Source organism: Gambusia affinis, linkage group LG01 (assembly GCF_019740435.1).
Source record: "Gambusia affinis linkage group LG01, SWU_Gaff_1.0, whole genome shotgun sequence".
Classification (NCBI taxonomy): domain Eukaryota; kingdom Metazoa; phylum Chordata; class Actinopteri; order Cyprinodontiformes; family Poeciliidae; genus Gambusia; species Gambusia affinis.
In genome coordinates this window covers 39,799,490-39,814,340 of record NC_057868.1, presented here as the reverse complement: position 1 = coordinate 39,814,340, position 14,851 = coordinate 39,799,490, and the positions used below count along the sequence as shown (strand labels likewise).

The following is a 14,851-nucleotide window of genomic DNA, read 5'->3' as shown; positions in this document are numbered from 1 at the left end:
TCGGCTGTCACTCACCCCGGCAGCCGAAGTAACTGTGAGCCTGCAGGTTGTAGAAACCCTGTTTGCAAGTGGAGCATGTTCCACTGCAGACGCCGGGCTTACAGTGACACTCTCCAGTTTCCTGACAAACACAAAAATACAGTAAATATATTAAAAAATGGAGAAAAACATAAAAATATGCCAAGGACATGAACTATTTCTCACATCCAACTCATCAGGAAATAAAATCCTCCAGAGGAAATTTAATTTATTGACGATATTATTTAAAATTAATTGGAAAAACATACAATTTCATCAAGTACTTTTGGTTTGGTTTCTACTGCAAATATTTTGTTACACTTGAAAAAAGACAAAATTTACCTCTAAGAAACTTTTCAGTAAGATATAGTAGCTTGTTTTAAGTAAATAATTCCTAGTTCTAGTTCCACAGGCAGATTGTGAAAATGTCTTGTTATAAGTGAAAGTTACGCCTAAGAAATAATTAATGTTAGAAATTCATCTATAAACACTTTATAACTCATTAATAACTTGTATGATGTATTAATTAAGGGAGAGAAGAAGACTAGATGATAAAAATTGTCTACAAATGATTATTGTGCTTACAAAGTAGTCTGAAAAACTGAACAGAGTTGGTTCACTATTTGGTAAGAAACCAGTTGATTTTGTCTCCTTCTCACCTTTAATTGATGCATAATAAACAGTTATAATGATTTATAAAGTGTTTGAAAGATGAGCTAGACTTATATTTCACAGCTATCAGCCTCTCCAGCTGGTGTAGAGATGCTTTCAGAGGAGGAAGAAATGTTCATTTCACCTGTACACATTCTGCAACCCCACTCAGCGTCCCAGCGATGTTACACTCACAGCCTGCAGGAGAAACCAGACAGCTGTTAGATCTACGGGCTGCATCCATAGAAATGAGGAATGTGTGAGATTTCCTACTGGAGCATCCGCCAGCGGCGTCAGGGGAGAGGTTCCAGTACAGAGGTTTACATCTGTCACACGCCGGGCCCTCCACATGACGCCGGCACTCACACTCACCCTGCATGCACCAGAGTCCAGTAAAGCTGCAGTGTTGTAATACATATTGTTTCTCCATATTTGCTACTCTGTCTTATCCCAATGCTAACTAGAAACAACCAATCAGAGCCAGGAGGCGGGTCTTAGCGCTGCCAATCACAATCTTGCATAGCCTGTCGTGAATGCTAAGGCTTGTACGTATAGCCACCGATATCGGTGGACAAAGTGTTGTTTTCTGTAATGGTAAATTGTTTCTCCACCATTAACAGGTTTAGCAGCGATTACTAGAGTTTGATTGACAGCAGTACGCCCCTCATCCTGGATCTGATTGGCTGTTTTTGGCTCATTTCTCCAGACAGCAGAAGCAGCTCAGGGAGGAGATGTTTATCCATCTCATAAACATGATATGGATAAGATGTTTTAACAAAATGTAAAAACCATGTTCCTTTAAAAGTAACGTACTGCAGCTTTAAATTAAAACTGTTAAAAATGTGAAGCTTTGGAAAGCATGAGAGAAAAACCCAGCAGGACTTACAACAGGCGGCAGCACGACGTACTGAACGGATCCGGCTGGGTGGCAGGTGCCAGCTGGCAGGAGCAAAGAAAACAGGGAGCACAGTTTGGACATTTCATAATTTATGTAGAGCTCCAATTCAAACTCAAGAACAACAACAACTAAATTGTGTAACAGATCCACTTTTGTTCTGCAATATTTCCACCTCCAGCAGTAAGATGTTTGTTGCCGGGTTGCAGGCGGTAATTATTTTTCCCGTTTTATCACCTTGGCAGTCAGGGAAGCCGTAGGAGCCGTGAGCGCAGCTGTCACAGCGCAGGCCGGCCACGCCGGGCAGGCAGGCGCACCGCCCCGTCTGCTGGTCGCAGGTGGAGAACCGCGACCCGGCGGGGGAGCACTGGCAGGCTGCAACACAGAAACACACAGTCACATCATGCTTTCAATCAGCGGCGTCCAAAATGAGGCCCGGGGGCCATTTGTGACCCTCCAACTCATTCTGTGTGGCCCCCAACTGAAATTCAGAAAGGATCCAAATTTTGCCCGTAGAGATGCAGAAACTTATAATTTGTAATCATGGTAAAAAATGACTAATATTGTCTTCTTACACAGGAAAATGTAAATATCCGTCTTTTCATAACCAAGTCTTAGCAAAAACCAGAGACTTTGCATTAGCTTCGATTCCCTCTTAAAGTTCACTAAATATAGAAATTTATAGATTTTGGAAGATTTTGGCTCAAATCTTGTTATTCAACTGAAACTAAAAATTTGAGGATTTTCTTTTAATACAACAAACATGTAAAATCTAAAAAGAAGGAAACTTATAAACTCTAAGTCATAAAAAGGTTGATGTCAAAATGCTGCAATTTTAACATTAATGTCAAAAATATTCTACAAAAAAGGGGAAATTTCAGAATTTCAAATGTCAAAAATTTCTGAGATTAATCAGAAAATATCTGAGTTCCTGGCAGAAATTGGTTCCTTTTCTTCCGTCTCCAGCGGCCCAAACACTCCATCACAGAAAATCCTTTCAGGTTTTGGATCCACAATAAATTTGTTTGATTTTAGGCTGTGTTTTTCTGACTTACGCGTGCAGCTCGGGTAGCCATAGTAACCGGGGGCGCACTGGTCACATGACGCGCCGCCGTAATTGGGTCGGCAGTGGCAGATACCCGACACGGTGCAGCTGGTACCGAACGAGGTGCGAGGATCACAGGAGCATTCTGGGAAAAAGGAAAAATATTTAAACTTAGATACAAAGAAACAAACATTCATGTTTTTATATTAGACTGTTTCATTAGGGAGGACAAAAAGTGCCAAAATTCAGTCTAAAGATATTTGGATGATGAGTTATGACAAAACAAAACTTTCCTTTGAGATTCATAAAACATTTTAAAACAGATTTTTTTATCTGCTGCCCTCTGATCTTCCTATTCTATTAATTTTATTATTTCCATTTTGTAACTTTTAATTTATTTTCTGTATTTTGTCCAGAGGTGTCAAGAAAGATGCCTATAAATAAGATTTATTGTTAATATTATACATTTTTGGAAAGTAAAGTTGAAATGAATGAGTGGAACGGAACAAAATAAAAGAACAGCATGTAATAAGATTAACATTAATTCATACATCTAATATTTTTTAATAAGAAAGTGATATTTTATTTAGGCTTTAGAGTTGAATGATTGAAACTCTTTCATCTCTATATTTATACACAAATTTTTCTTTATGCATTTGTACTTTTTTTCTGTTTAGCTGAATTTCATTTGATTTTGTTTCACACATTGAGTATTGATTGTTGATTGTATGTGGGGGTAATCAATGTTTATTTGACTGCATATTTTATCAACTCTGTAAACATATTGTAAAACAAAAAGTACTTTTTAATTGAATTAGTCACATATTGGGTACAATGTATAAAGATATTTTGACTTTTATTCTGAAATTTAATCAACAAAGTCCCAAAATGAATCTGACATTGGTGTCAGATTCTCCACAGGTTTTAGCTGAAGTTATTGTTGCTGAATCCCGTCCTGTAGTCGATGTGTTAAAAAACATCAAAAAACACTCTGGGAGCCGCCATTTTGTTTTTCCTAACCCTTGAACTAGACCCGTCTCATATTTTCACATTTCCCTTCTCGTTTTTCCCACCTGGTCTAACAAAAACCTACTCTTTATGAAGCACTGTGCCACTCCATAAAGTCTAGGCTCAGATGAAGTGCTTCCATATGTGAGCTGGTGGCAGAACCAGAACAGACAGATTGGGTCCGGCTGAGGCTGGTTACCTTGACAGTTGGGGAAGGAGTGGAACCCAGATCTGCACTGTTCGCAGCGCGGACCCTGAAACTCCGGCCTGCAGAGGCAGCGCCCCGACTCGTCGCAGCGCTCAGGGAGAGAGCCGACTGCGCTGCAGCCGCACACTGCAGAGAGAGGTCAGAGGTCAGGGAGCGTCCAACTAAAGATGCTGCAGTGGCCGTACGGGCAAAAGAAAAGGAGTCGGTCCAAAATGTATACATTTTTAAAATATATTCACTGAATGTTATGTTGATTTATAAGATTTCAATGCATTTATCCAACTTAAGGAAATAAAAAATAAAATTTTATTTACTTTAAGCCACGGCCGTGACTTTAACACATTCATTTTGATTAAATAATTATATAGACTCGGAGGCGGAACCTTTGCATTTGTATGTTTCTGGTACGCCTCTAAATCTGACACACAAACAACAAAAATAAAAAAATAACAGCAATGAAGTTTTTGGTTTTGTTTGACCTTATTAGTCTTTTCTTTTACTCAGTTAGTCAAGGTTGGAAATTTTAGGGTAAATGCACCAGAAATTATGAGAACAAGAGCTGAATTACAAATTATTTTTTAAAATAAATAAAACAGGTTTATTTTTATGGAATCAACTAATGAGTGAAAATTTGAGTCGGGCAACTTTCAGAGTCAAAAAAGGCCCAAAAGTCCCTGGGCGGAGGAGGCGACTCACGCTGGCAGAGGGGGTAGTTGAAGTAACCAGGCGCACACTGGTCACAATGGTAACCATGGAAACCGTTCTGGCACATTCCATGACCAGTCACCAGGTCACATGACCCGTCCAGGCAGCCAGGACCCGAACACTGGCAGGCTGTTCGGAAACACAAACACAGAGTGAGAGAGAGGCAGAAACAGAACCGGGCAACGGAACCGGGCAACGGAACCGGACAACGGAACCGGGCAACGGAACCGGGCAACGGAACCGGGCAACGGAACCGGACAACGGAACCGGGCAACAGAACCGGGCAACAGAACAGAATCTGATAATTCTTAACAGATCTATGAGACAAAATAAATGAATCATTATGATTTTAATATTCTGAGTCATTTGAACAAACTGAAACTTTAACTTCAGTTTGGTCTGGATGGACAGAGAGAGAGGAAGAAAGGAAGGGAGGGAGGATGGTTGGACGGATGGAAGAATGGAAGACAGGAAAGATAAGACAAAGAAAGGAAGGAAAAGGAATGGATAGAGAACAGAAGGAATGAAGCTTCATCTGATAGATGAGGTGAAGGAAGAGAGCAGGGACTGAAAAAATCTTTAATTCCAGATTCTTCGGGATAAATCCTGAAAATCTAAGATCTAAAATATGAACTTCCTGTCCGCCATGTTTGGTGTTCCTGTCCGCCATGTTTGGACAGATGAGTCCAGACTGTTCATAACGGATCAGTCTGGATTTCTGACGGAGCGTCGCTCGTCTCTCACCCTGGCAGTTGAGGCCGTAGAAACCCGGAGCGCAGGCGTCGCAGTGAGCCCCACTGAACCCGGGTTTACAGACGCAGGTCCGGGTCCGAGGGTCCGGCCTGCACGAGTTATCCACCGTCCCTGCCGCGCTGCATTCACAGTCTGCGTGGAAAACACAGTCACACCAGTATGAAAAACAGAGGAAAACTGTAGAAAAAGTTGGAAAAGAGCCAGCAGATTGCAGGTGATCCGTGTTTTTAGACCAGCTTATCTCCTCTAAGCTGCTTTTCAGAGTTTTCCCAACACTCCCTCAAATATCTGAGGTAGACACAGAATAATTCACAAGGAGTCAAGGTCAGACGTTTGCTACTGTTCCCAAAACACAAAGAGCTAAAACCTCATTTTGTTTCAGGTTTCAGTCGCGTGATTACAATGTAATCCTCAAACTAATCTGATGAAACCTATCACAACCACCCACTGCAGAGCGCTGCAAAAAGTAGTTACCCTGGTCTTCTTTAAAGGGTTTTTAAAAATGGTTTTAATTAAAACTATATTTACTTTTTCCAGAAAAAAATCCCAATGAAATCCAGAGGTTTGGATACACTTAAAAAAACAATCATAATTTCAAAACCTTTCATCATAATTCATCTTAATTGTTCTTTGTCTAACATAAAAATTTGAATAATGACCAGAAACTTAAACAATAATTAACTAAAACATCTATGTCCTCTTCAGTTTGGGCATAACTGAACAAGAAATAAATTGGCATAGATATAAGCTTAGTTTATAATTTTATATCTATGCTAACGTTCTAGTTAGCCTAGATAAACACTTGCTATATGACTAAGCTTAGAACTCAATGTCTGGTATGTCTGGTTAGCATTGCTAACGAAAAAGGAAGGAAGATGCTAACTTTATGGTTAGCATATCTAACCAAGCAAATCTTTGGCTTGTAAGATTTAAAATACACACAAAGCAAATTATTGTTTGCTTGAATTGAATATGAGCTCAAATCCATCCGACTGAACACTCAGATTCAGTTTTTGACCAAAACTGGAGGAGAAGTGAAGTTTCTAACCGTCACTTTAGGAAAAGTGACATGGTTTGGTTTTTTTTAAGAGCAATAATCTGTTGATAAATTAGAATAGAAATCATTATTTTGGGTATCCTCATTTCTTATTTCAGTGTTTGAGTGAAGAGAAGACTTACTGATGATCTCTCCAGCTGGTTTCGCCTCACCGTTATTGTCAGTGTTTGTGGGATCTGTAGGGATGGCTGGTGAACAGAAAGAGTTTCATTTAAAAACTGTATCCATGAAAATCTGCAACATTTCAGGAATGTTTCTGCTCCAACTCACGGTAACACTGAGGGAAATTGATAAAGCCGCTGGCGCAGGAGTCACAGTTCTCCCCGGCGTAGTTCGGTTTGCAGAAGCAACGTCCGGTCAGATCCTCGCAGGTACCGTCCGTGAACTCTGACTGGCAGTTACAGGCTGGAGGGAAATAAAAAGAGAGAGAAATGGAGAACAGTCAGGACAAAGATGATGCCCTGAGCTGGGGCAACTGATCGGGCAGCAGGTGGACTCACGCAGACAGGCCAGAGGGGAGTCGATGGGATGGTCAGGCGACCGGTAGTAGGTGGGGATGCAACGCTCACAGTTGACTCCAGTGGTGTGGTGCTGTCAGAGAAAGTTTCCAGAAGGTTTACACCATTAAAGCTCCATCACTGGAGGTAATAATGCCCCAATGCAGGAGTCTGAGGTACCTGGCAGTTGAGACAGACTCCTCCTCCTCTGTGGTGTCCGTGGACGTCGAGACTGGCTCTCTGCCGGTCGACCTCGGAGTCGTAGTAACAATCGAAGGAGTGGCGGTGACAGTTACAGGCTGAAAGAACCAACAAAAACAAAGAACCCAATGAAACCAAATAAACCAAATTAACCAATGAAACCAATGAAACCAAATTAACCAAAGAAACTAAATAAACCAAATAAACCAAAGAACCAAATAAACCAATGAAATCAAATTAACCAATGAAACCAAAGAAACTAAATAAACCAAATAAACCAAAGAACCAAATAAACCAATGAAATCAAATTAACCAATGAAACCAAATAAACTAAATAAACCAAATAAACTAAATTAACCAAAGAAACCAATGAAACTGGATAAACCAATGAAATCAACCTTTAACACCAAATAAATACTGGGAAACATTTAGGGGTGGATGAATCTACATGTAATACCACGATTATGTCCAAATATCCAGGATAATAAAGAATAAACTGACAAATTTACATGTAAACCAAGATTATTTCCAGTAATCACATTTAATCCGATTAATTCTTTAATCTGTCAGTAAACGTTGGAGTTTTTATTGATGAAACTGCAACCAAAAACACTTCGAAACCACAAGGATGTCAGAAACTCAACATTAGATTAAAAAAAAGTATTTTTTAGTGAAAAGATTTCCAATCGTTGCTCTTTAGACGTAACTCTGATTTTATTGTATTATCCAACGGACCTTCAGTGATACTGATGTTGACTTTTGTTAAATTGAACTGCAGTTTGACTCCCAGACATAAATGGAGCTAAAATATTGACAGCACCAAATTCAAACTGTCAAACCAAAAACACAGTGATGGTTTATTCACATTTTAAGGTCCCAGAGCAGACTTTGACTAGGCCATTTCAGCACTTTGGATTTATCATTCTGTTCCAGTTTGGCCCAAGTTTTATTTTTGTATACAAATAATTAAATATCGGACTCAAAGGCAGCAAAGCTCCTCAGGTTCTCTGGTTGCAGAAAGAGCCCGTATCACCACTCCTCCACCACCGTGCCTGACAGGTGAGAAGGTCTTGTACTGAAAGAGTTGTTCTGTATTTAACACTTTTATTTTAATCCAAACTTGTCTTACGTCCAATTTTTATTATTCACAGGAGGAAAAAAATGATTCATTTTAAAATGAATAGAAATGTAACCAGAACAACTGAAAACACTTCCAAATGTGGCTCCCCTCCCCAACCTGTTTCTGCTGAGCCTCATTAAATGAAAGCCAACTCATTCTGTTGAACCAACACATGAAACATTCCAGTGCAGGCTCCAGCGATCACACCTTCTCTCTCTCTCTCTGTGTGTGTGTGTGTGTGTGTGTGTGTGTGGTGTGTGTGTGTGTGTGTGCACCATGTCAGGCCCCACTCACGTTCACATTCATTAGCGCTGTAGGTTGTCGCAGGTTTCCACGGTAACTGGTTGTACCCGGGGCAGCAGTGGTCACAGGAAACGCCGCAGGTGTTGTGCTGACAGTCGCACCGCAACCTGTGAAACGACGAAACGAACAAGATCAGGAGAAAATTGATAAACTCTCAGCTCTACCGGGAGTTTCCCTGTGAGGGTTAAGAAGGTTCTGATGTTTAACGTTTCCTGTAGAAACAGGAAGCTGATGCTGCGGCTCGGACCAGCAGCTTCGTCAGTGACCCCGCCGCCCGCCGCTCTGGTCAAAACACAGCAGGGAAAGAGACAGAAAGACTTTTTTCTATCACTCTGAGTCTCTTAACCAAGAACAAAACTCCAGGCAGGACAGAGTGAGACGAAGAGCAAAGAGGAAAAATATCAGATTTTTATCACCCAGCTATGAACTGTGTTCCAGACTGACCTGAATAAACTTTTATAAATAATTCATCTTCAACACTTTTTGCAGGTGAATTTTTTTTGACTGCCCTCAAAAAATTCTGGTTAAAAAAAAAAATAAAAAAATTACTGGCAAAATTCATCTGCAAAATTTCATTTGTAAATTTCTGTCTGCAGATGTGGCGACCTTTGGTGACCTGAGCTGGAGCTACAGACTAGATCAAGTCGATCGGCTTTCAGCCAATCAAATTTCGCTCCTTTGATCACATGACAAGCAGCTACCTGGTTACTGCTACATGTGGCGACACCTTTGTGAAATTTGTAGGCGAAACTTACGGACAAAATAAAATCTGATATAACTGCCTAAAATAAAAATAAATCCTGATACGATTCGCCTTTGGGCAAAAATAAATAGAAATGAGTTACATTTGAGCAAAACCCACCAGATTTGAGTCGCGTTTTCCCTTCGTTTACTTTTCCTCAGTGAATGTTGAACCTTCCTACAGATGAATCTCCCTCAGCCTCTGACAGGCATTTATTTCATTTACCATCTTAAATCACAGCCTGAGACTGATGAGAAGAGCTGAAATGAAGCATAAAGATGGACTCCTCTCGTTCCTTCTCTCTGAACAGATCTCCAAACCCAACACGAAGTCAGAAGAGGTTTATCTGAATTCCTGGTTCTGGGTTTCCATCAGTCCAACACCTGCCAGGCTGCTGTGTGTCCACAGACCCTCATGCCCGTCCTGGTTCTCCAAATGTTTAAAATACTAGAATACCACTCCAGTTACATCATTATATTCCCTCTGCTGGCCGTGATCATTGTTTAAGTTTCATTTAGAAAGCAGACGCATGACTTCAGCATCACTTTAAACACCAGATCGGTTTGTTTTTGGGTCAGAACTCATGAACTGTGAGTGAATGAGGCAGGAAAATCTTAACGAGTTACAACAACATTTAATTCATGGTTGGGGTCAAAAACGTATTTTTGGAATGAATTGAGTGTAACTTCATTCCTGTGATGGATGTTTGCATCTGAAAGTGAAAAACAGACGTAAATACTAACTGTCTGCACCTCCTGCAGCTCTGCATGCATGTTTGTGCTGATAACACGTCCATGCATTGTGTCCAGAGCTCCTTTCACAACATTTCATCTCTGTTCAGTTTCTCCTTTCAGGTTTAAAGGATAAAAATCTCACCAGCTTTTTACTGATTTTTACAAACAAAGATGGATTCTGGCTTTCCAGTTCTTTCATATTCATATATTTTATTAAAAATAGAAACACATTCAATACACTCAGATTCAAAATATTGTTTCTGCTGCATCCTGTTCAAAGCCTCGGCGCTGCAGGGAATTTTCTATGCTGACAAAAATGTGCCTTCAGAAAAATGGCACCAAAAATGACCTTTTTTTTGGTCCAAATTCAAACCATATCCAACTTTTCCTGCACAGCTGCAACTCACATCCGTTGTTATGTCAGTGAAGCTCATTGCATCCCAATTATTATGTGAAGGAAAGTGTCTTAGTTCTCCTTTAATCTAACAGTCAAAGCAGATTTAAACATTATCTCCAGGATGCCCAACAGTTTATCATGTTAGCTTGTTATCCGTCTCCTTCCTCTGACTTCACTCCTCTCCTCCTGATCTACTCCTGCGGATCCTCCAGAGCGATCTGAGACCCCATCCATCTCACTCTGCACCAGCAGACCGTCTGCAGAGGCTTCCAGCAAGCCTGAGCAAGAGTGGCTCTTCATACATGCATGGCTGAGTGCAGCAAGAGCAGAAAGTGTGAAGCAGAGCTGCACGTTTGTACATGAAAAAGGGAAAAAAAAACGCAGACGGGAAACAAGCAGACAGATTTGATTGAGTAATAATGGCTCTTCTGCAGCACCTGAGACTGACTAGTGAGAAAATAAACCCTGTAGTTTATATTCACAACAGTTCTTTACCAACATGCTGTTAAGGTAATGAAAGGTTTCCCTCAGCCACTTATTTCCACACATGTGCTCCATGCGTTAAAACAAGCTCCATCCTGCCTGGACAGAAACGCGCCTCATTCAGGCTGCGATCAGAAATTAAGTTTATCTCCTGCCTCAATTTACAGTAAAAAAAAACAAAAACATTTTTCAAAATATTCCTCTGACTTATTTTACTTTTAGTCTTTTTGTGTCCATTAGAAGAATTAAATACATTTAAAAAGAAATTAAACCAATTTCTGTCTGGTTAAAACCAGCTACTCAGTTTGTATGATCTGAAAAGTGTGGCGTGCTTTTATTCTATACAATCTCTGATTTGCCAACAAACCTCGGGCTTGGTTAGCTTGAAGTGAACTCTGGTTGGGTTTGAATGTATGTGAACATCAAGCAGACTGGAGACCGCTCCAAAAGCAGGAAGTGGACTACAGCACAGGGAATTCTGGGTAAATGCAACCAAAACAAACGAGCTAGCCAAGTGCTAGCGGGAGAAATGACTTGTGACAAAAAAGAAATCCAACAACCACTAAAATCCATTTTTGTTTTCATTTGGTTGCGCTCAGCGTTTCCTTCAGAAGTTCTTGGTGTAGCGCCCCTACAGGCGAGGAGAGGAACAGTTTTTTTTTTTTAAACATTTGGTTTTTTGACACAGAAATGTTGCAGTTTTGGTCCCCAATCAAACTTTCAGCTGTGAAAATACCCTTAATTAAACAAAGCTGGAGTTGTACTGGGTTTTATTAACAGGTATCAGAGTAAAGTGGGTTGAAAATAAATGCTTTTTTTTTAAAAAGTGTTTTAAAAAACATTGATTTTCCTTTTACTTCATAATTACAACCACTTTGGTTTAAACAATCCAAACACACTGGAGATTCTGTTTCAAACGTGACAAAATGTGAAAACGTTCAGGAATTGTGAAAACTTTTGTGATGTAAAACATCACAAACATGTCGACTATCGTCTACTGTAACTCAGACGTCTGGCAGCACCTCGTCTCTGGTAATTAAATTCCTCGGTTGGATCTGAAGAATCCCCCGATAATTAACCATCCTTCCAGCTGCAGGCCTACATCCAGTAACAGCTTCCAGGTCTCATTTGCATCACAACTCTGCAGGTTTGTATCATGAAGCCAGATGGAGCTGCCACAGAGAGAAACCAAATGATTCCCGGCAGATTCGTAGCCTGGAGGTTTCAAACCGGCAACTCTCTTTGTGCCACAGTGACAACATCAATCAAACATTTTAATAAGATTTTTTTCTCAATTAAGTAAAAAAACACACAAAGATTCCACCTTTCAGAGTGATTAAACCCAGATTTATTCATCTGAGTTTATGTGGCTCCGTTTCAACATGTTTCCACTTTTCAGATGTAAAACTGGTTTAATATTTATTTACATCAAAATTAAAAAACATTGTGTTAGTATAAACATCTTTACCTGTTTGTTGTATGACCTTATTGAGTTCAATCTGCCTTCCAACATGTCTCCACTTATTGAAACGCTGCTCTGTAAAGGTGAAATTTGGGCTTTGACTGGGCCACTGCAACATATTTTTACCTCTATTAAATCACCGTTCAACACACAACAAGTTTCAATACTTTGGTATCCACAACAGTTCATGGTTTGCTGCAAAACAGGCCCATATCATCATACATCCACCACTCTGCTTGACAAAAAGTGAAAAACAAATTACCCTGATCAGGAAACCCTGATTTATTAGTTTGGACTTTAACTCATTAATTTTGATTAACTAAATGGAGTTAGCCTATCAGCAAAGCTATTCAAGCCTAAAATAGCATCTCAATGCTAAACGTAGCAGCAGCAGAGATGCTAATGCTAATGTCAGCGTTCACAGTCCATATTTCTATCAGTTCTTAAATGACCTGAAGAACAGATTAAAAATCATAAATATTAACCTTGTTGAGCTCATATGTCTGTTTTTCAATAACTTGGCAGCAAAAAGGCTTTTCATATTGAAACTGAAGTTTATTTTGTCGAAATATGGTTTTCTTTTAATTTCAAATCCTGTAATATTTGGTTATATCAGTTTTAATCGGGTCCCACCAGTAGTGGTTTAGATTTTTAATGTTTTTCAATTAGAAAAGCAGCTTAATGTTGATTTGTAGACTAACCGCATAAAAAATACTATTTGCAGGTTCTTTTGTGTTTGATTATACTGAGCGGGGATTAAAATGAAAAGTTTGAATTGAGCCCCAGAGTCAGTTTATTTAAGGTGGCTGGTTCCTACAAGCGTGATGAGAAATCAGTTTTTCTCTTATGAATTAACATTTCTCCTTCATTCCAATGCAGACGATCAAGGCGGCCATGTTGTTTACGGAGAAGAACGTCTTCAAACGCCTTCAAACACCAAAACTTCAATCTATTTTCAACTTTCCTGCCATGAAACAACATTCAGGCCTGCTAAACTAAAGTTCCCAGAGTGTCAGATGTAATTCTTGATAAATAAAACCTTCCGGTTTGAGAAATCAGATTCTTACTTGTAAGGGTCACTGGGGTCGTTGGCGTTGCAGGCCTCGGCGTGTCCATTACACACACACCTTCCTCCGATGCTGATGTCTTTGATACTGTAGTAGTACTGCAAGAAATCAGCAGCACACAGGGAGTCATCAGCTGCTGGTTTTATTAATCAAACCCCACCGACCCTGTTCTACTGCCTCACCCTGCGGGTCACGGTGGGGTCGCGCAGCGCCTTGCCCATCAGGTGACCCAGCAGCGTGTTCGTCCTCAGGAAGCGGAGCCGGATGTTGGTGGCCTTGGTGAAATCCCTCAGCACTGGCGAATAGGAGAAATTCATGGCCCCGGGCCGGCCGTTCACCAGGGACACCACAATCTGCCATTGGGGGGCGCCAAAGTTATCAAGTGACAAATGAAGACAAAAAAAATTCCAAATGTAGAAATTCTATAAAATGAAAGATTTTTGTACCAATGACTGTTATTACTTGCATGTAAAGTGGTTGATTATATCTATTTCCTTAGGTTTTGGTGATATTTAGAATAACTTGTGTAAAAAAATAAGGACTGGAATCCAAATTCTTTTTGTAAACATTAAATGTAACCTATTTTCCTTCCTGGCAAAGGTTAGAATAGCTCTATGTGCAACACAAAACATGCTCTCTGTTACTACGTATTTCCTGCACATGCTGGATCACCTCTCCGTTTTCCAGCGGGACGATTCGTGAATACTCCGTGGTGCAGATGATGTCGTTGTCGTTGTTGATCCTCTCGATGGTTCTCTGTCCAAAGCGTTCGATGCAGTCTCTCTTAGACGCTGCAAAACACACAAAGGCAACGAAGGAAATCACAGAATATGTTTGTAAACGTTTATGGATTCTCCACCAGGTTTACAGCCTGAAGACAAATAAAACCCAGAGTAATGAAAATATTTGAAATGTCATGATTTCAGTTTGTTCAGAGTAACAAGCAGCTCTGAGTTTTACAGCCTGGAGGCTAACGCTAATTTACCCAACGAGCTGAAGAAACCATGTCATCACTTTTCACATCCAGTTACAAATTCTAGGTTGAAATTAAGTCTAGGCTTTGACTGGGCCATGAATCTGTTTTGATCTAAAACAGGGTTGTTCAAAGTGTTGGTCTGGGTTTACAGCCCCCCGGATGATTTTGTGTGGCCCATGATCACAGATCTGGGCCACACAAAGTGAGACAAACATGATGTGTAAGCATAGATTGACTTTTATTAATTTTACAGATAAAATCTTCTTAAAATTACAAAATAAAAGTTTGGGATTTGTCATAATTTTGTTGTGTTAAAGAACCACAAACATAAAAAAAAGTAAAAAGAAAAAGAAAATGTATGCCTGACACTTGTTTTGCTTATAAAAAAATAAAAAATAAAAATTAAAATTTTTTTGTTGGTCTTAATAAAATTGTTTCTGGTATCAGTACCAGTTTTCAACCCAGAGAGGGCAGCACTGAGATGAATTTAAGCAAAATAATGCAGAACCAAACAAATTTACATAAATTT

At 39.8% G+C, this 14,851-nt stretch overlaps 1 protein-coding gene across 2 annotated transcripts in view; it reads right to left on the bottom strand.

Annotated features, from left to right (window-relative positions):
- lama5 (laminin, alpha 5) overlaps nucleotides 1-14,851 on the bottom strand; it is an 87,990-nt gene that overhangs the window by 43,665 nt on the left and 29,474 nt on the right. For both annotated transcript variants that reach the window (XM_044128158.1, XM_044128160.1), the window contains exons 4-20: nucleotides 14,019-14,137; nucleotides 13,529-13,699; nucleotides 13,347-13,444; nucleotides 8,453-8,568; nucleotides 7,018-7,136; nucleotides 6,841-6,931; nucleotides 6,611-6,745; nucleotides 6,463-6,528; nucleotides 5,275-5,415; nucleotides 4,522-4,659; nucleotides 3,817-3,951; nucleotides 2,620-2,754; nucleotides 1,802-1,939; nucleotides 1,556-1,608; nucleotides 943-1,042; nucleotides 815-867; nucleotides 16-121 (exon numbers count right to left, since the gene is read on the bottom strand). In XM_044128158.1, the coding sequence (XP_043984093.1) occupies nucleotides 16-121; nucleotides 815-867; nucleotides 943-1,042; nucleotides 1,556-1,608; nucleotides 1,802-1,939; nucleotides 2,620-2,754; nucleotides 3,817-3,951; nucleotides 4,522-4,659; nucleotides 5,275-5,415; nucleotides 6,463-6,528; nucleotides 6,611-6,745; nucleotides 6,841-6,931; nucleotides 7,018-7,136; nucleotides 8,453-8,568; nucleotides 13,347-13,444; nucleotides 13,529-13,699; nucleotides 14,019-14,137 (1,914 nt within the window). The remainder of the gene's footprint in view (nucleotides 1-15; nucleotides 122-814; nucleotides 868-942; nucleotides 1,043-1,555; nucleotides 1,609-1,801; nucleotides 1,940-2,619; nucleotides 2,755-3,816; nucleotides 3,952-4,521; nucleotides 4,660-5,274; nucleotides 5,416-6,462; nucleotides 6,529-6,610; nucleotides 6,746-6,840; nucleotides 6,932-7,017; nucleotides 7,137-8,452; nucleotides 8,569-13,346; nucleotides 13,445-13,528; nucleotides 13,700-14,018; nucleotides 14,138-14,851) is intronic.